The sequence below is a fragment of the Hemiscyllium ocellatum genome, chromosome 2 (assembly GCF_020745735.1).
Source record: "Hemiscyllium ocellatum isolate sHemOce1 chromosome 2, sHemOce1.pat.X.cur, whole genome shotgun sequence".
NCBI classification, from domain to species: Eukaryota; Metazoa; Chordata; class Chondrichthyes; order Orectolobiformes; family Hemiscylliidae; genus Hemiscyllium; species Hemiscyllium ocellatum.
The window spans coordinates 118805598-118827106 of record NC_083402.1 but is presented as its reverse complement, the minus strand read 5'-3'; the positions used below and the strand labels follow the sequence as shown (position 1 = coordinate 118827106).

General features: G+C 38.5%; 1 protein-coding gene across 1 annotated transcript; it reads left to right on the top strand.

Annotated features, from left to right (window-relative positions):
• Window positions 1-3382: 3382 nt before the first annotated feature.
• On the top strand, window positions 3383-14966 carry dnajc25 (DnaJ (Hsp40) homolog, subfamily C, member 25). The gene is made up of 4 exons (XM_060841745.1): window positions 3383-3670; window positions 6284-6436; window positions 8310-8780; window positions 11063-14966. The coding sequence occupies exons 1-4, from the start codon at window positions 3383-3385 to the stop codon at window positions 11183-11185; spliced, it is 1035 nt and encodes a 344-aa protein (XP_060697728.1). The 3' UTR covers window positions 11186-14966.
• Window positions 14967-21509: the final 6543 nt, after the last annotated feature.

Sequence of the window (21509 nt, the reverse complement as noted above, 5' to 3'; positions counted from 1 at the left end):
CATATGTTAAATAACAATTCATTGGTCTAAAAGTAAAAATAAATCAAGCAAGTCAAAAATATAATATTCATAAAACAGATATGTTATATCACAATCACCTTTTATAAGTCCCTTTAACCTTATAAAGATAGATTGTGGAGAAAGAAGGGAATTACATTGAATTGAATTTATTGTCACGTGTACCAAGGCACAATGAAAAGCTTTGTCTTGCGAGCAATGCAGGCCAATCACAGAGTTTAGTAAATAATAGGTAAACAGCAGCAAAAACAAAAACATGGGGACAAGCGAATGTATTGTGGAAGTAAGGAGAGCAACCTAATAGGCCACTTTCTTAGGTGTTTTTACCACTGACTAAACTGGGAATGGAGATTAGAGAGATGGAAACTTGTAAATTCTGACAACATGGCTGTATTGACAGAGGCAAATGATTTAACCTACAATGTAGCATAACATACCTTAGTAAAGACTGTTATAGTAAGTAAGGCCATACTTTGGGGAGGGAAAAATTGAAGTTATGCTCTAGAAATAACATTCTCAAAGTGATTAAGCCAATACATCCTACCAGACCTTAACAGGGATGTTCCTAGTAGCTTAAAGGAACCTTTGTGTACAAAGGATATAGCACAATATTTATTGGGAATTTTCTTTTTACCTCTATAGTCACATTTTGGGATTCCGATCTGTTTTACCTGGTATAAGGAATCTTAGTTTCAGGCACAAGTGGTTTTACCTGGGATTGGAAGCCAAATATTTCACAAATGTGTAAACTGGCAGTACCTATTTTAAATGAAGATTAGCTTGGATTTTATAGAATAAAATGAGTCAACTATTATAAGTTATGATAGTAAGGCAAACAAGTAAGTTGTTAATATATTTACAATCCAGCTGTTTGGTTGATAATTGGGACCAGCTGGGATGCTGGCCTTTACGGAGAAAGTGAGATCTGCAGATGCTGGAGATCAGAGCTGAAAATGTGTTGCTGGAAAAGCGCAGCAGGTCAGGCAGCATCCAAGGAACAGGAGATTCGACGTTTTGGGCATAAGCCCTGAAGAAGGGCTTATGCCTGAAACGTCGAATCTCCTGTTCTTTGAATGCTGCCTGACCTGCTGTGCTTTTCCAGCAACACATTTTCATGCTGGCCTTTACCTCATGTGGTCTGGAATATAAATGATTGGAAATTGAAATACAACTAAATAAAACACTGGTTAGTTGGACTGCAAGTGTACAGCACTTTTTTTTAAACTTAGGATGACCCAATATTTACAACTAATTAAGTGTTTTGAAGTGTAGTGCTGTTGTAATGCAGGAAAAGTTGACCAATCTGAGGGCATATTTTATGATGAAAGGTCAGGGGAGCTAGGGCTTTTCTCACTGGAGTGAAAAAGGTTGAGAGGTGACTTGACAGAGGCGTACAAGATGATGACAGGCCTAGATAGAGTGGATAGCTAGAGACTTTTTCCCAGGGTGAAATGGACATCACAAGGGGTCATAATTTTAAGGTGATTGAGGGGAGATTTCAGGGTCTTTACTTAGAGAGTGATAGGTGTATGGAATGCATTGCCAGCCATGGTAGTAGAGTCAGATACAGTAGGGACATTTGAGTGACTCTTGGATAGACATATAAAAGCTGGATAGGCATATAAGGGATAAATGCTGGATAGTACACTTGAGAAACAGGCCCTGCAAATCTTTAGAATAGTTCTATCAGATGTTACATATCTACTTCACAAGACAGAAAGCATAGATCTTTTCAATATCTAATAAAGAATTGGTGCATCCAACAGTGCAGTCCTCCCCCAAATCTCTATGGATTTTTTTGTGATCAACTCTCTAGAGTAGAGGGCTTGAACCCATGCACTCCTGAAACTGGAATGTTAGTGTAGCATATTAATATCATGAGATAACATCATAAGCTTTCGATATTATTCATTATACATTTGGAAAAACAACAAACTGTTAATAATGATATTTAAAATTTGAATGATTTTAAGGAATTGAATAAATATTTGAAGGAGACAAGATCACAGGGCTTTAATGGGGGGGATCATGAAGGATAGAAAGGAGAAATAGAACACTAAGTATCGTACAGACCCTTCGGCCCTCGATGTTATGTTGACCTCTGAAACCAATTTGAAGCCCATCTAACCTACACTATTCCATACTCGTTCATATGCTTATCCAATGACCATTTAAATACCCTGAAAATTGGCGAGTCTACTACTGTTGCGGGCAGTGTGTTCCATACCCCTACTATTCTCTGAGTAAAGAAATTACCTCTGACATCAGTTCTATATCTATCACCCCGAATTTAAAGCTATGTCCCCTCGTGCTTGCCATTGCCATAAGAAAAAGACTCTCACTGTCCACCTATCCAACCCTCCAATTGTCTTGTATGTCTCAATTAAGTCACCTCTCAAAAGTCTCTCTAATGAAAACAGCCTTAAGTCCCTTAGCCTTTCCTCTTAAGACTTTCCCTCCAAACCAGGCAACATCCACGTAAATTTCCTCTGAACCCTTTCCAAAGCTTCTACATCTTTCCTATAATGTGGTGACCAGAACTGTACACAATACTCCAAATGCGGCTGCACCAGTTTTATGCAGCTGTAACATGACCTCATGGTTCTGAAACTAAATCCCTCCACCAATAAAAGTGAACACACTGTTTGCCTTCTTAATAACCCTATCAACCTAGATGGCTAATTTCAAGGATTTATGTACATGGACACCGCGATCCCTCTGCTCATTTACACTACCATTAACCCAGTACTCTGCATTCCTGTTATTCCTTCCAAAGTGGATCATCGCACACTCTTCCACATTAAACTCCATTTGCCACCTCTCAGCTCAGCTCTGCAGCTTATCTATTCTCCTCTAAACCTACAACATCCTTTGTCACTATCCACAACTCTGGCGACCTTACTGTCATCCACAAAATTAATAACCCATCCTTCTTCTAAGCACTCATCCACATCATTTAAAAGAATGACAAACAGCAGTGGACCCAAATCAAATCCTTGCGGTACATCACTAGTAACTGAACTCCAGGATCAATATTTCCCATTCACCACCCTCTGTCTTCTTTCAGCAAGCTAATTTCTGATCCAAACTGCCAAAACACCCTCAATCCCATGCCTCTGTATTTTGTTCAGCAGCCTACCATAGGCAAGCTTATCAAACACCTTACTACAATGATGAAAAACTTGCCATGCAAAGGGCAAGTATATAAACGATGGGCTGAATGAACTCACTGCGCCAATTACCCGCGCGAACAAACAGCCGTTAGCGTTTGAAATTGTGACGTTAACCACGCGCGACCGCTGACGTAAGCTGCAGCGCTGATGAACTACGCATGTGCAACGACGTCAGTCGCCAGTTCGTTGACATGGCGTCGGCGAGCGGGCCGGCTGTAGTGGGGTTGTTGCTTCGATTTTGCGCCGTTGCCTTCACGTTGCTGGGTAGGGTTGATGGCCTGGTGGAAGGCTTGTATTGCGGTGCCGTCTCCTGCTACGACGTCCTCGGAGTGTCAAGAGATGCTGGCAAAAGCGAGATCGCCCGCGCTTACCGCCAGTTGGCCCGGCGCTTCCACCCGGACCGGTACAGACCCACGGAGGCCGGGGAGAACCCCGAGGAGAAGTTCCTACTGGTTGCCACCGCCTATGAAACACTGAAGGTGTGAATTGGGCGCATGCTGCATCTGGGGCCAAGGGAACATCTGTTAGAGAATGGGGGGGGGGTGGGAGTTTGTGGGGGTAGGGGTAGATCTGGCAGTGTTGATGGTGATGACTAGCTTGTTTGCAAATGTCAGCTACTGGGAAAATGAAACCTGCATCTCTGGTTACTGTGGTAGTTAATTTTAAAAAGTGTAGAACCTTGAATGGTTGGATGAAAAGCAAACTACTTTGCACTGCATAGAAGAATGGTAGCTGTCACTGAGAATTTGTATTTCTGTTTCTCCTTCTAGATTTACTATTAAAAAGCACTTCACTTAAAACTTAGAACTGCTAGCCTTATTTCCAAATACATCATTTGCACAGTCACTGTCAAAGGATGAAATTGTAAAATGTATATATTTCATCTGCTCTTCATGGTCATGAGTGACTTTATAACTGTTTCTAACTTGTTGCAGTTTTATCACATTCTTTATTTTAAAAATGTCAAAACAAAATTGGTAAATTTCTCCTCTTGCTGCATTTGAGATTTTGAGCAAGAGTTGATGAACTTCTCTGGAAAAGAGAAGAATGTGTGAAGTTGCATCATTGCTCACTGTCTTATCTCTTACAGACATTAATATATATCTGGAGTTGAGAGCAGATTATATTGGGCAACAAATGTACGCATGAAAATCTTGAAGTATTTTCCTCCTTGCCTGTTGTCCGATGCAAGTATTAGCTGTTGCTGGATTCTGTAGAATCCAGGTACTTTCTGGTACATCCCTGAGGTGGTTTATATGAATGTTAACTTGTCATTTGACTTGGATAAGAGAAGGGAAAGAATATGTAGAGTCTGAAGCATTGCCTCTGGTCCATAGCTTCAGACATTGAATGGAGGTCATGATGTGAAATTCTTAGCCCATATGTCCCAATATCCATATAGCACTTTTTCAGATCCTCAGGATGTGGTGAAATAGTTCATGTGATTTAATTACTTTTGAAACGCAATCACTGTTATGTCGCCAAATATGGTGGCTGTTTGGGTGCACTAAAACCACCAATTTATCTGTTCTTTTTGATGTTGACTGAGGATTTTATAGCACCCTAGGCAACTTCCTACTCTTCTTCAAATACTGCCATGAGATCGCGTACATCCACTTGAACAGGTCAACAGGACCTCCAACAATATGTCTGTATTGCAGTGTAGTGAAAAGCTAACCTGGATCGTGTTTGCAAGGCTCCAAGTCTAACTTTGTGACACAGATGGAAGTGTTACTCAGCTCAGCAAAAACTGGAGTTCAAACCTAAGACTTTTCTAACTAACTTGGTTCTCTTATTAATGCTTAAATGTAGAATTGTTAGGGTTACCAACTTGGTGTCATAGAGGTTTACAGAACAGAAAAATACCCTTCTGCCCATTGAGTCTGCACCAGTCAAAAATAGCCACCTACCTATTTAAAAAATCAAATGTATTTTTTTATGTATTCTTCCTAATTGTTGTAGCAAATAATTTTAAGTTGCTCGTTTGACATTTAAGGTGGACAGTTGTCAATAGAATACAACAATAGAATACAAATAGAATTTGTGGGCGGCACGGTGGCACAGTGGTTAGCACTGCTGTCTCACAGCGCCTGAGACCCGGGTTCAATTCCTGTGGACTGACTGTGTGGAGTTTGCATGTTCTCCCCGTGTCTGCATGGGTTTCCTCCGGGTGCTCCGGTTTCCTCCCACCATCACAAAGATGTGCGGGTCAGGTGAATTGGCCATGCTAAATTGCCCGTAGTGTTAGGTAAGAGGTAAATGTAGGGGTATGGGTGGGTTGCGCTTCGGTGGGTTGGTGTGGACTTGTTGGGCCGAAGGGCCTGTTTCCACACTGTAAGTAATCTAATCTAATCTAAAGTTGCTGGAAATGTAAACAGTAGTCCACATTAAACACCACCGAAGTATTTCTTGCAGTCTCATTTCCAGGCTGCAGGAGAAAGTTGTCTTATAACCTTTGGTCCTTGCCTTTGGCTGCTTAGAAGTATCTTATTAATCCAGAAAATCTCGTCAGTATGACAGTAACAGACATTTTCCATATGTGCACATTGAGTGATTAATTATCAACGAACACTTCATGCAATAACCTATTTCAAATTCATGCCCTACTAAATTTAGATCCATCTGTAATCACCTTGTGTTCTCATCAATTACAGGATCAATTTTTTCAGGACTCCTCCTTATTTGTCAGGTTTTACATGAAAACCAAAAATATTCTCATAGGTAATTGGACCAAAATTTTCTTAGTTACCTTGTTGTGCATTTTTTTAAATCAAACCAATTTGTCATACTTTCATCAGGAAGAACATTACAGTTTAAAAAGATCTCTGAGAGAAGCTTGTATTACGTTGTGTTATATTTGGTATTAGTATTCAGTTTGAGTGGATTGCAGTCTAGGTGGGGACACCTTAAAGCCTGTGCTGCTTATTATACCTGTGATAGTTATACTGCTCCTCTTATGTATAATAGGAGAATCAGTTGTAAAAATGGATGTTACTTAAAGTTTATTAGTCTTTTTAATCAGTTGGTAATATTAGATTTTTAAAAATGACAGTGTTAGTGATTGCTTCTTGTTCTAACTCTGTTTCTTAAAGGATGATGAAGCCCGGAAGGATTATGATTACATGCTTGATCATCCTGATGAATTTTACAGGCATTACTACCATTACTACAAGAGAAGGCTAGCACCCAAAGTGGATGTCAGAATAGTTATAATTGTGACAGTTTGTGCTATATCACTTTTTCAGGTAAGGCATTTATGCAATATGCTGTTCAGTTGCACATAAATGCAACATGACTCGAACGACAATTAATGATGAGCATCAGCAGTTCATAAATACAATGGCTTATAGTTAGATCTGACTTATACTGACATCATCTTAAGTGTTCTAATAACTTGCTTCCTCACTTATCTTTCTCACATGGTATTCTGTTGTTAACTGTATTTGCTGTAAATTCCCAGCTTAATAAATAGTTTAATTCAAATGGGAAATAATTATAAACTGTTTTAGAAATTGAACTTTTAATTTTTGTGTCAAACAACTAGAAAAGCTGGAATGATCCTTGTTGGAGGGGAGAAGATTAAGGGAAGATTTAATTAAGAAGCTAAAGATTATGAGAGGTTGAGATTGTTGGAGAAACCAATTTCACTGACAGGAAAGTTAGAAACCAGAATGAGATTTAAAATGTTTGGCAGAAACATTCGAGGAGGAAATTTTAAAATTGTTTTCTGTAGCAACTTGTTAAATCCAGATTGATGGAGGCTGATTAAATAAAACCATAGACTAAGATGTAACAGCAGGAGCACATCAAATCTGCTCTGCCATTCAAAGACTTGGTTGATTTGATCATCTTCAATTCCACCATAATTTTCACTATAATTGTTGATTTCCTTACTGCTTAAAAATCTGTCTGTTTCAGTCTTGAATGTGCATAACAACTCATCCTCAACATAGTTACTGTCAAAAGAAAATTACCTATGTAGTTTAAAAGGAGGAATTGGAAGGATAGTGGGGAGTGGAACTAAGTGGATAGTTCTTTCAAAGAGCTGGGGACTGAAAGATATGGGCTATCTTATACCTTAGCAATTACAAAGGATTTCTGTATGATAATGCTTCTTTTCTACAGCTGTAATGTTGAAGTAGTTTTAGTTTCTGTGGTGGTTGGTATAGACAGGATACATTGATTCAATTACACACTTTTACCCAAAGGTATTGAGTTGAATTCCCATCATAAATTGCAAAATGGGAAAAATTTGTCATTTATTGAATCTCTTGAGTAAGCTAAATTCCTTCAGCGAGAGGAATTTGCCACCCATATTTTGTTTGGCCAACGAGTCCAGTCCCCCACTCTGAATGTCCTCAATCTCCTAATAGGGGGAAAATGATTTTAGTAAAGAGGGCAGTTGTCATATGTTAAGAAACAGACTGCAGAAGTGTTAGGAGCCATTGGTTGGGTTAAATAAAATTCGGGAAGTAAACTTTCAAGAGATCTGAAAAGGAAGGGCTATAGGATCATTCTGGATGGATAAATTCAGACTGAATAAATCTCCTTCCTCATTTAATTTCATGGTTGTCTTATGTGTATAAATGTTTACTGCAGATTTCCACACTTCTCAAAATACTGCACTAGCCTGTTTGTGTTCAAATTTATCAATATTCCTTGCAGCCCACAAATTTTAATGCAGATAATAGTTTGCGAGCTTTTGGCAATTATGTTCATTGTGACCATTATGGAGCTGCAAGTAAACTGTCCGGTTACAATATATTTTTAAATTGTCGGTGTACAAATTGATTTGGTCTTCATATCAGTAAAACAGTTACAGCAATTGTGGCATTAAACCGATGAACTACTCCTCTCAAAACATAAATCAGTGGAATTCACTACCCAAGAGTATGATGCACATTGAATATATTGGAGGAGACAGACGACAGATTTTAATTTAATAATGGGTTAAAGGAAGTGCACAGGAAAGTGGAGTTGAAGCCGATATGAGATCAACCATGATTATATAAAATGGTCAAGCAGGCTAATAGGGCTGAATTACTGACTGCTGCACCTTGTTATGTTTACCTGCTAGCTCTTTGCACTTATGTATTTTTAATTTCTGTTGTTTTGCAGTACTACAGCTGGTGGAGCAGTTATAGTGAGGCCATTCATTATCTCACTACTGTGCCAAAGTATAGAATCCAGGCCACAGAAATTGCAAAGCAGCAAGGCCTCCTTAACAAAACTAAAGAAAAAGGGAAAAACAGACGCTCTAAGGAAGAAATCAAAGAAGAGGAGGAGGAAATCATTAAAAGCATTATCAAAAATAACATTGACATTAAAGGTGGCTATCAGAAACCACAGCTATATGATATACTCCTCTTCCAAATTGTTTTAGCTCCTTATTACATCTGTAGGTATATAATGTGGTATTGCAGGTGGATTTACCGTTTTCACATAAAACAGGAAGAATATGGAGAAGAAGAAAAATTGTATATTATTAGAAAAAACATGAAAATGTCACAAGGCCAATTTGACAGTTTAGAAGATCATCAGAAAGAGATGTTCCTTGAGAGGAAGCTGTGGTTACGAGAAAACTTTGAGGTAAGCATTGTATGTTGCAACTTCAAGAATAGTAAATTATGTAATGAATGCATAAAACTAAATTCCTGGTCTTTACAGAACTGTTATAATGATTGAAAGTTCTTAATGGAGAACTTTCAGTTTAAAACTGTTCACCTCTCACACCTGCACACACACACACCATGGGTGCTGGGGAAAATAAGGACTACCGCAGCTAGGCGGTAGTGTGGAGGTTAGTAAAAAAAGAAACAGAATTGTTTCCCCCCTAGAGAGAAAAAAATAAATAGGGAAGGGATCACACAGAAATGCCCTTTGAAAAAGGAAAGAGTAGCGGCTGTCGTCAGGGAGCCGTTGCTCAGGAATCCGCACCTCCGTGCTCGCGGGTTCGAGTGGCTGTCGGAGGGGAGGACCGTGGCAGCGAGGGCGACCAGGGTCGGGGACGTGCTGGGTGCCGGGGGCCTGGGCTGGACGAAGGAAAAAAAAGAAAATAAAATAAATAAAACTGTTCACCGAGCTGGGAATTTGTGTTGCAGACGTTTCGTCCCCTGTCTAGGTGACATCCTCAGTGCTTGGGAGTCTCCTGTGAAGCGATTCTGTGATCTTTCCTCCGGTATTTGTAATGTTTGAATCTGTCGCTTCCGGTTGTCAGTTGCAGTGGCCGGTATAATGGGTCCAGATCGATGTGCTTATTGATTGAATCTGTGGATGAGTGCCATGCCTCTAGGAATTCCCTGGCTGTTCTCTGTTTGGCTTGTCCTATAATAGTAGTGTTGTCCGAGTCGAATTCATGTTGCTTTTCATCTGTGTGTGCGGCTACTAAGGATAGCTGGTCGTGTCGTTTCATGGCTAGTTGGTGTTCATGGACGCAGATCGTTAGCTGTCTTCCTGTTTGTCCTATGTAGTGTTTTGTGCAGTCCTTGCATGGGATTTTGTACACTACATTGGTTTTGCTCATGCTGGGTATCGGGTCCTTCATTCTGGTGAGTTGTTGTCTGAGAGTGGCTGTTGGTTTGTGTGCTGTTATGAGTCCTAGTGACAACAACTCACCAGAACGAAGGACCCGATACCCAGCATGAGCAAAACCAATGTAGTGTACAAAATTCCATGCAAGGACGGCACAAAACACTACATAGGACAAACAGGAAGACAGCTAACGATCTGCGTCCATGAACACCAACTAGCCACGAAACGACACGACCAGCTATCCTTAGTAGCCGCACACACAGATGAAAAGCAACATGAATTCGACTCGGACAACACTACTATTATAGGACAAGCCAAACAGAGAACAGCCAGGGAATTCCTAGAGGCATGGCACTCATCCACAGATTCAATCAATAAGCACATTGATCTGGACCCAATATACCGGCCACTGCAATGGACATCTGGAACTGACAACCAGAAGCGACAGATTCAAACCACTACAAATGCTGGAGGAAAGATCACAGAAGCGCTTCACAGGAGGCTCCCAAGCACTGAAGATGTCACCTAGACAAGGGACGAAACGTCTGCAACACAAATTCCCAGCTCGGCGAACAGAACCACAACAACGAGCACCCGAGCTACAAATCTTCTCACAAACTTTCAGTTTAAAACATTTGTAGTATATGCACCTGAACACACAGACAAAGAATTAAATCAAAAAGTAATGCACATTGACAAGTGGAAAATTTAGTTGAAGGTTTGTGTGTCAAACTGATCGATTACTCATAGGTCTAAATTGTTAGTGATGTAAATTTTGTATTGGGAAGATTGCTGACTGCGTGGAAATCCTGGCAGAATTCATGGTGTGAGGGTTTTTCTCCTGCTTTGTTTCCTGCATCCCTGAATTTGTTGATTCCTTCTGCTGAGGTATGTCAACAGATGACGGTTCGCTCATGGCAACAAGTGGCAGTGGGTAAATGACATTGGATGTTTAGATTAGCATGTGTAAATGTCAGAAGGTTTGGTAGTGCTTGTAACAGAGGTAATGTTTCAGGGTGGTGAATGATTATCAGAGCTCAGGTGAAATGGTCTCATTGGTAGAACATGCTGGAGAGGCTGAATGCTGACCTGTGTTCCTAGAGGATTGTGTCCATGCTTTTCCTGAACATTATTGACCATACCATGGATATAAACTTTAAGCAGCATTCATCAGGCTGCAGTGAGAACTCTAATTATTTTATCTCCCATTGTATTATCTAACACTGGCTGTTTTAACTATGGATCCTAATATGATGATGTAACTTGTTGTCAACATAGTCTTAGCTTCTCAAAGGGAAGCAGGATACAGTCGAATTGACTGACTTTTATTTAATTTTTAGGTTTATAAGCTGGAACAAGAGGAAGAACTCAAAAAGAAAGTAGCATCAGATCCACGATGGAAACGGTATCGGCGGTGGTTGAGAAATGAGGGCCCAGGAAGGCTAACATTCATCGATGACTAAATACCTCTGACTTACACAAGTGTTTACAGAAAATGGCTTTTTATATTTAAAAAAAAAACTATTTTGATAATGAAACATAAATATCATTGATCTAATAACTCAGGATTTAGTTTAAACAGCATTCAGTTTAATTACAACCCTGTTACTATTTAGATTCACCCCACAAAAAATGCATTCCCAAATATTAGTGGAAATGTGTACTGATTATAGAATCTGACTTTGTTTTTTTTTGATTGCAAGGACTAAAGTGGACAAGTTTTGGTTGCTTATTCATTTTATTAATAGGTGAGATGGAAATTGCATTGCCAAGGATTAGTTCATTGTAGATTTTTTTTTGATTATAAATTAAACGTCATAGAAATAAAAATCTAAATGTGAGATATTTAATGGTTATTTAGTTTCTAGGTGGAAGTTGAAATAATAGCTGTTTAAGATCAAATGGCAGCAGCTTTTATGGTGCCTGCAAGTTACAGATATATAAACTAGAAAAATCAGCGGCTGCTCAAATGCATGCAACAAGTTTGTGAACAGATGTAGATTATAGTTTCTTTTTTTTACTTGCACCCATTTTGTACATTCATTATGAATGGATGCAAGTAATTCTACCATTATAAGTTCCTAAGACATCTTTTCGATTTATTTCACAATTGTCAATTGAGCTGACAACTAGGGGTTGATGTGTTTTTCTTTGGGCATCTTGGTTCTCTTAACATTTCCTCCCTAGGAAGGACTTGATAATGGTTTTGTGATAAGTTATTGAAAAGCTACTGCTGGTACCAAAATAGAATCGTAGAATTCCTACAATGTGGAAAGAAACCATTTGGCTCATCTCGTTTTCACTGACCTTCCAAAAAGCATCCCACCCAATCCCTATAACCCTGTATTTCCCATGACTAATCTGCACAACTCTGGACACTGCAGGATAACGTAGTGTGGCCAAAGCACCAAAACTGCACATCTTTGGACTGTGGGAGCAAACAGAAGCACCCAGCAGAAAGCCACACAGACATGGGGAAAACATGCAGATTCCATACAGGCAGTTACCCAGGGCTGGAATTGAATCCAGGTCCCTGGCACTGTGAGGCAACAATGCTAATTACTGTGCTGCGCCTGCCTATTGTTGTGAGGTTTAGACAAGGTTAGAAGAGAGCTATTAGAATAACCACATTATTTGCTTTGTCCTTGCTGTCCTTTCCTAGTTATTATAGGGTTTTAAAGCAAATTTAAATTTTATCATTTTTCTATCCATGAATGCCCACTACCTCAATTTGATTTTTTAAAAAAAATTTAACTTTTTTTCAATTTAATTGAATCACTCGGTATTAATTTGGAGCGAACTGGTAAGTTGTATCTCTAAAAGACAAAAATCCAAGAATAGCTGATCTTCTCTTTATGCAGTATACGTCACGATAGAATCTGTGCTGAATTAAGTGCTTCCAGTTCAGAATGTAGTGACACTAATATGGAAGACTAATATAGCTAATCCCTAGTAACCACAGACAGGTTATCTAGAAAATGTTAATTGAATGGCAGAATTCTGCGAATGTTGGAAATCTGGAAGAAATGTAGAGAATAACACTAACATTTGTGGTGATCAACTTGTATCACTAACTCTGTCCACAGATGGTTTCTGATTTTGTATTTGCAGCATTTTCTGTTTTTTATGCCAGCATATGTTGATAGTTCCATGAAAATTTTATATATGAAGTGAATGGATTGTAACAGATTTATCTCAAAATTTGGTTAGGAATATTAATATGTACCTGCGCCTAATGGTGTTTAAACTAAATTGAGGTTGACATTCAAAACAATCCATCTCCTAAGAAACATCTTTCTTCGCTGTCCATTCTAAAGATAAATTCTCAGGCCAAGAGGTTTTACCCCTTGAATGTAAATTTGAAGTATTCTGTCATCATGATTTTGGAATGAGATACTAAATCAATTATCTTAATTACCCAAAAAATTAAAATGTGTGGCATTAAAGGCATAAGTTTGTCCTATTTTAAAGTTTTAAAACTATAAAATTAGCACCTTTTTTTTAAAATTTCTAGATTTTGAGAATAATATCCACATACTAAACATTAGAAGCAAGTATTAATAAACAAAGCACAACCGACAGTTCAGAATGTCGTTAACTGCAGTCTTTGAAATGTATTGCCAGTTAACCCACAACAGATTTTAGATTGGTAATAATGCCTACTCACCAACAGGTAGTCATACAATGAAAGATGACAAACGTTTTGTATGCCACTTGTATTGGAAATATGGGAGAGAGGGTGGTTGCATTATCTGGTGGATGAATACAATTTTTCTTCTCTAACGAATGTAAGTCACGAGAAGCTACTTTGCTTTTATTAATGAACAATAACTAGGATGGTGGTTTGGATTTAGAATTCAAAATGTCTCAGTTCACCAAAGATGCAGCAATAGTTTCATTGTGAGAATAAAGCTCTCACCTAATTGGCTATTTAAAACCTGCGATTTGATTCAAAAATTTGAATTTATTTGGCATCTTTAATACAGCAAATTATCCAAGGTGCTTCACAGGAAATATACAAAAGAACTTGCATTTATGTAGTGCCTTTCCTATCATAAGGATGACCAAAAGCACTGTAGAACCAATGAAAAACTTTGAAGTGTAGTCACTGTTAAAGGAAATGTAATGGCCAATTTGCACACAACAAGGTGGAAATAACCAGATTAACTTGTGTTGTTCATTGAGGGATAAAGTATTGTCCAGACAGGCCCCCATTTTAAAGATTAATCTGAAAGATGGCACTCCAGCAGCATTGTATTTGCATGTTGGCTGTGGATTTTGTGCTCAGGTCCTGGAGTGGTATTTGATGCCGAGTCAGAAGATTTTGGGTTAAGGATGCTGTCAAGTGAGGTGTGGTTCAGGACAATAAGCAAAGTTTGACCCTAAATCAATATTAGGACAGCTGGTCAAAAATTTGGTCGAGGATCATGTTTTCCTATTACAATATCTAAAAAAAAAAGGACCCCTGCTTCAGGGAAGCATAATTGCCTTCAGTGTGCTTAAATAATACTTGTTCAGATCAAGAAGCATCTAGGTTCGAACCATTGTCTTTATTAACTTAAAATTTGACAGGGTGTGCAGTAATACAAATCTTCCATACACTCCTGGTTTGGCAAAGGGAACATCAGGCTCCTGATTACTGATCGTTTATCTGCCTTGATAAGTATGCTGAGTGGATAACAACAGGTGAAGACTAGATTAAACTAACCGGCTTTAATTTTCCTGGTGTCACTGGTAATCCCCACAAGAGTTGATCTTATCAAGGTTTTACAGGTAAATTGTGACCACTGAGGCAACTGGTATTAATCTTACCGATATTTATACCTTAGCCATTAATGTGGGGAAGAAAGTTCCAATGGTTATCACATTTGGCCGTGGGAGCTTGCTATCAGCAAATTGACTGCAAGTTAAGATTGTTGCTTTTTCAACAGTGATTGCACTACAGCAAAGCATTTTTTTTGATAGCCTGAAGTGAAAAGCCCTATGTAAAGGCAAGTTCATTCTTTCTAACTCTACCTCTGAAAGAAATCAATGCCTTAAGAGGAAATAATTGGTGGAAGAAACAGTTGATAGAATAGCATTGGTTGCACTTTGTTTTGGAGGCTGTAAGGTTTTGTAGGTTTGAATAAATATTCAGCAAGATATGAAAATCTACATTTTGAGGGGATATATTCTGGAAAAATGCCTGTCTGATTTATTTTGTTGAAATTCATTGCTGAGTTTTGCCAAACGTTTCGTAATGCTTTTTCTAATAACATGCTAATTGGAACTTAATGACAGTTTCAGAATTAACTTATTGTAATTAGAATCTCTCTTTTCACTCTGTCTGACTTAATTTATTTCTTCTTGCTTTATACTGAATTTTGTTTTTTTGAATTATGGCTGAAATGTATTACTATGCAGTACACCAGGAAAATTAATCAATACGATGATCAAATTGAAACTGCTATGCCTTTCAAAACCTTTTTTCCTGATGCTCAGTAAACAAGACAGTTGGACATTAACTTAATTTAATGCCAGATAGTACTCAAATGATGAAGTGGAGCAGTGTCTAATCTATGTTTATTGTAGATTTGCGTGTAATGTTGGCTTGGTTTTATAATTTACATTGCAGAAAATGGTATAGAATGATATTTATCACAAGGGATCAGGATGCATACTTTTGGAGCTATTCCTGGAAACATCTGTTGTGAAGGGATTTCCTTCTAGTTTTATATAAAGTAAACATTTTATAATTGAACAAGTGGAGATTTAAGTGCTGCTTATTTTTAAAATTCATTATTTTATGGATACTTTCATATGTTGTAAAGACATTGAAAACTCCAGTATTTGGAAACAGACTTATTTTGAATCAAATGTTTCAAGTGGTTTCAAATATTTTAAAAGCCCTTAATTTGTTTGTACTTTAGCATTATTCTTAAAATCAATTCATTCAAGAAAAAATGGACCTGTAGTGGCATGTTATCTTGCATGTGAAGAACATTTTCTGCTCTGTATAATTATTCAACAACCTTATTACAGGATTTTGCTGGAAAAAAGAATTCCTCTCAAGATTAGGAAATAACACAAAGGGGAAGAGCGTACTGCTCACTGATTCTAGAATGAGAATGAAAATCTTGCGTATCTACTAATCTGTACTCTTATGTAGCAGGATCTGTCTTTTCAAATTTGTGCTTTAATCCCTCCAATGGGCTTGCTCCTCCCAATGACCATGACACTTTGAAGCTCCATGTGCTGCTTCAAACTTTTGCAGTTCCCCTGTTCCTTCAGCTGTCTACTGGTACTGAATCTTTCAACTCCCAAGGCCCTAAGCTCTAGAGTTACCTCACTGTTCCTCCACCTGTACCTAATTATTTCTTCAAGCTGGCTTCTTTGTAAAATGTTTGGTCACTTGTTCTCCTATTATAGTGTCAACGTTTAATAGTATTTCTACTAAATGCTTCAGATAATCCTGCTATATTAATGCATGTTGCTGCAAAATCTTGATTGTAATATCATCTATTAGATTTTTTTAAAAATCTGCAAAAGCATGACATGGCATATATAAACAGTGTTCTCTGGTTTCCCTCTGCTATTGTTAAGGTTTAAATTTTTGATAGAAATATAACGTATCTTTGCCTGATTTGGAAAGAAAGAGAAATTGTAAGTGTTCGTCTCATATGGTGGTTACTGCAAACGTTATGCTAAATGGCGAGTTTTTTGTTTTTCTGTCCACTTCCAGTTTTGAGATATGGAAGTGGATAGTATATTCTATGCATATCTCTGAACAATGTGTTTAGCGTACATTGGAAAGTGAGGGATATTAGGGACAGTCCAGGAATAAGTTTTGCACAAATTTTGAGCTCATTGGAATACGGGACATAAACAGTTTAAAGCTCATAAGCTTCAGTGGGTTAGATCACAATGTCATATGTTTGCAAACTACTCCTCCCATATGAGGCCTTGAACACATTACATAAGCACGAAGTAACAGTTGAGTAAACAAAATATCATTTATATACCTATAGCTTTTTGTTAGAATATTTTGTTCTTTCTGCTTAGCAATACAGTGCTGTTGGAACTTGCATTCATACCTATTAGCCTAGTGTGTATGGTGGAGTAATATTACTCTACTTTTTGTTGATCAATGTCATTTACCCTATATGTTGAATTTGTCTTCTCTAAAAGCTCAAAAATATTGTGGCATGGTTTCAACAAATGCATCTCAAATTTTTAAATGCTTTTAATTTAAAAACTAAATTTTTCTCAATCATATTTTGGAATGTACTTTATGGTGGAGGCATATAATGGGATGTTCTTCAAGCCTGAATAGCTGATGAAATGTACATTTAAAAACTCACCATTTTTTATAAACTATTCTTGATCAGATTTGTTATTTATACATTATTTATACATTGAGTAAATGGGATCTTTAATTAGAATCTCTGATTTGATTATGTCTTTCTAGTTGTGCAAATGGAAAAATCAATTATAGAAACTACTTGTAACTACATTCATTTATTGCTGCTGTATTTAAATTGGTGTGTATTTTGTTGAATAGTCATTCATAATCTGATAGTAACTGTATAGTTCACAAGTCAATACTGCTTTGTGGGCATCTCTATTTTCCTGCCATATTTAAACGAAAATTAAAGCCATGCAAAATATCTCCAGGAAACCGCCTTCAAGAATTAAAACAATAGCTAAAGTAAAAATGAAAAGTGTCAAAGCTAATGTCAACTGTGAGAAAGCCCTTTATGAACACTTAAACAACATACTGGTGCCAATGCAAAGTGTCCAGTCTCCTAATCTTGAGATTTGGGAGCCTAAGTTGCTGGTTAATAATTTATTCCAATTTAAATAAAGAAAATATCCAGTAATCAGTTGCCTGCATACAATGACATTAGATTGTAAGTTAAAAGTTTTCTACTTCTGGTAGAACAGTGTTCCACCACTGTCTTTTGAAAAGTTTTAAATAAAAAAGAATTTGAGTATGTGTTTGAAATTGTTGACAATGAAATTGTTTTGTTGATTTAGATTTTACATAGCAGAGGGGACAAATCAGGTAGTTCAGAAAGAGCAAGAGAAATTGCTAAATCCAGGCAATAGTTGTCCAAGGCTTAATTAGGTTTAATTAGGCCTCCAGGAAAAGAAGTCTTTAAGGCAAAGAATTGTTCAATCCACATAGCTCAGCTCAGTTGAGAGAGTATTAGATTGAAGATCTAACAGTCTCTGGCAAACCTGGATTTTGCCAATGATTAAGATTGTTTAGAGGCTACCTACCTCTGAGCCAGAAGGTACAGGTTCAAGTCCCACCTACTCCAGAGGTATATCATGACACATCTAAGATTAGGAGTTCCACACCTTTTTGAAAGTGTGTGATAGAGTGTGCCACCCATTGCAATAAAAGGGAGTCGAATAGTGTCTGTCCTTAATGAGATTCCTTTGCATGTTTTGGGTTTTTACATTTTACTAAAAATACAAACTGATAATGTCATAGTTTGAGAGAGAGTTGCTAGAACCTGAGTGAACAAGACCAGCAGAAGAGTATACTACTTAATCAATCCAATTAAATGATTGTTCTTTCAATTTTTACATCATTACTTTCACAATAGGTGTATTCAATAGCAAGTTGTTTAAAGCAGCCATGGAAAACTAACATTTGCAAGATTTAAATTTTATAAATTTAAGGTACACAATAATTAAAATATGAAGGAATAAAACATTTGTAATAGTTAATTTTCAGTGCCAGTAACATTTTGACAGCACAATGAGTAGAATTTCTTAAAATGCCAACAAAAGATGCAAACATGAACACTAAGTATGCAAAGAAAATTATTGGACGTGCTGGAAAAAAAGTTGTAAATTAGTAAGTCTGGCAGTATCTGTGGCGAAAGAGAGAGAAAGTTAATACTTCAGGCGAGTGTCCTATTGTCTTAATAGGTCGATCACCTTTTTTGCATTAACTCATGCAATGGGTGGCACTTATTTTGAATTTAATATATAACCTATTGAAACTTCTTAGAATTAGTTGGAATTGAATTTTCTTTATCAAATGCAAATCCCTGAAGCCAAGATTTGGTCAGTCCACTAAATAATCTGTAGGGAAGACAGCCCTCCGTAGTGAGCAGCTTTGTTTTTTGTCTCTTCACAAATGCATAATTTTATACTGAAGCCCCACTGGTGGAGACTGGCTACATAAGGGCCTGGGCCTTGCCTTGGATTGAGGTCATGCTTTAGTGTCTGATCATTCATCTAGGTATGTAATTGTTGAATCAGAAATACATTATGGAAATAGAGAGCGATGGAGTGCTGCTAGATCAGTTGACTTGGAATCCTGCACACCTGGAAGTACAAAAGAATTAATTGAAATGGTGCATCTCTCAATATTGCAACCTGTCTTGAATCAGTTTTACATGGACCATTTTTGCTACGGTTGTTCTGGGCCTTCCATTTGAATGATTGTCATAAGGAGTTTGTTAGTTACTTAACATATTTCCCATTCCTTGATTCAGAGGCTTGCTAGTATGTCTTCGAGTAAGATTGCTCCAAATGGGGTGCCAAGATGGGAAGGTGAGCAGTGAATGGTCATGGAGTGCTGTGAGAAATAGCATGGATGGTTTTGACCACTTTGCTCATTTCTGACTGTTAGCGGTTATGTAGAGGAGTGATGTGAGGCCGGAAGAAAGGTGGTGAATTGAGGGTTTCAGTCATGATGCACATTGTTGCATTCAGTTAAATGTTCACAAGATGCGTGGGTGTGTGTGATGACCTTTGCTAGAAAGATGCACAGTGCTCTACTGGAGAGTATGATAGGTGAAAGTGGGTACTGCAGATGCTGGAGATTGAGTAGTGCTGGAAAAGTACAGCAGGTCAGGCAGCTTCTAAGAACAGGAAAACTGACCATTTTGTGGCAAAACCCTTCAGGAATGAGGCTGGGAGCCTATGGGGTGGAGAGATAAATGGATGGGGTTGGGGAGAAGGTACCTGAGTACAATAGGTCGATGGAAGTGGGGGTAAAGGTGATAGGTCAGAGAGGAGGATGGAGCGGATAGGTAGGAAGGAAGATTGACAGGTGGGACAGATTATGAGGATGGTGCTGGAAGGTTGAAACTGGGATAAGTGGGAGAAGGGGAAATGATCAAACTGGTGAAGTGCTGGGGGTTGAAGTGTTCCAAAGTGGAAGATAAGGTGTTCTTCCTCCAGGCGTCGGGTGGTGATGGAGGAGGCCCAGGAACTGCATGTCCTCTGCAGAATGGGATGGGAGTTGAAATGTTCGGCCATAGGGTAGTGAGGTTGATTGGTGTGGGTGTCCTGGGAGATGTTCTCCGAAGTGCTCTCCGAGTAGGCGTTCAGTCTCCCCAATGTAAAGGAGACTGCATTGGGAACAACAGATACAGTAAATGACGTGTGGCAGTGCAGGTGAAGCTTTGATGGGTGTAGAAGGCTCCTTTGGGGCCTTGGATGGAGTTGGGGGGGGAGGTTTGGTTGGATGTTTTGCAATTCCTATAGAGGCAGGGGAAGGTGCTGGGAGGGGAGGGGAGGGTGGGTTGTTAGGGGGCATGAATGACCCGGTAGCTGCAGAGGGAACAGTCTTTATGGAAAGTGGATAGGGGTGGGGAGGGAAATACAGCTCTGGTGGTGTCTGTTTGTCAAGAATGAAGGGCAAGTACTGTTATGGTAGCAGAACCCCATGTTGATTTAAAACGTTTAGTATTTTTCTGGTTCTGATCTTTTTAGAAGTTCACAGAAGGCCAAGTATCCTATCTACAGTAACTCTCATGTTTGTTGCATTGACGTCATGCTGTAGTGTCTGGCTGGCCATCTAGTTATGTTTTCTGTTTGAACAACTACATTGTGGAGGTAGAAGAGAGTGATGGAGGGCTGCTAGATCAGTTTATTTGGAATCCTGCATGCTTAAATGTTTAACAGTACTGTGTCCAGTTATTGTCCCCCTCCCCCCTTGTCAGAAGGACACTTAAATCGGATAAGGTTTCAGAAGAGATTTACCAGGATGTTGCTGGAATGGAGAGTTTGACTTATAGGGAGAGGCTGGAGAGGCTCAGACTTTTTTTGCTGGAGGTAGGAAGCTCAGGAGTAACCTTAGAAACTTTTAAAATCATGGCAGGTGTATTTTCCATAGGGTGGGGGATTTCAAGAATGGCTGCAAATGTGTTGCTGGTCAAAGCACAGCAGGCCAGGCAGCATCTCAGGAATAGAGAATTCGACGTTTCGAGCATGAGCCCTTCATCAGGAATCAGGGCTCATGCTCGAAACGTCGAATTCTCTATTCCTGAGATGCTGCCTGGCCTGCTGTGCTTTGACCAGCAACACATTTGCAGCTGTGATCTCCAGCATCTGCAGACCTCATTTTTTACTCGAAGATTTCAAGAATGGGGCCATATTTTTACCGTGAGAGTGGAAAGATTTTAAAAAGACATCGGGCAATTTTTTTTAACGTATGGAGTAGTTTGTGTGTGGAATGAACTTCCAGTGAAAGAGAGGGATGCTGGTAGAGTTACTTATTCAAATACTTATCTAAATGTCTTTTTGATCAAGAAATTTTGGAGGGTTATAGGCCAAGCGCTGGCAGGAAGGGGGGAATTTAGTTTGGGATTATGTTCCGCATGGACGGAAGGGTCTATTTCCTTGCTGTGTGGCTTTTTCAAAAAACGTAGCATTTCTCATTTTTCTAGAACACGAACATTGACAACCACCTGATGAAGGAGCAGCGCTCTGAAAGCTAGTGCTTCCAATTAAACCTGTTGGACTATAACCTGGGTGTTGTGTGATGTTTAACTTTATTTA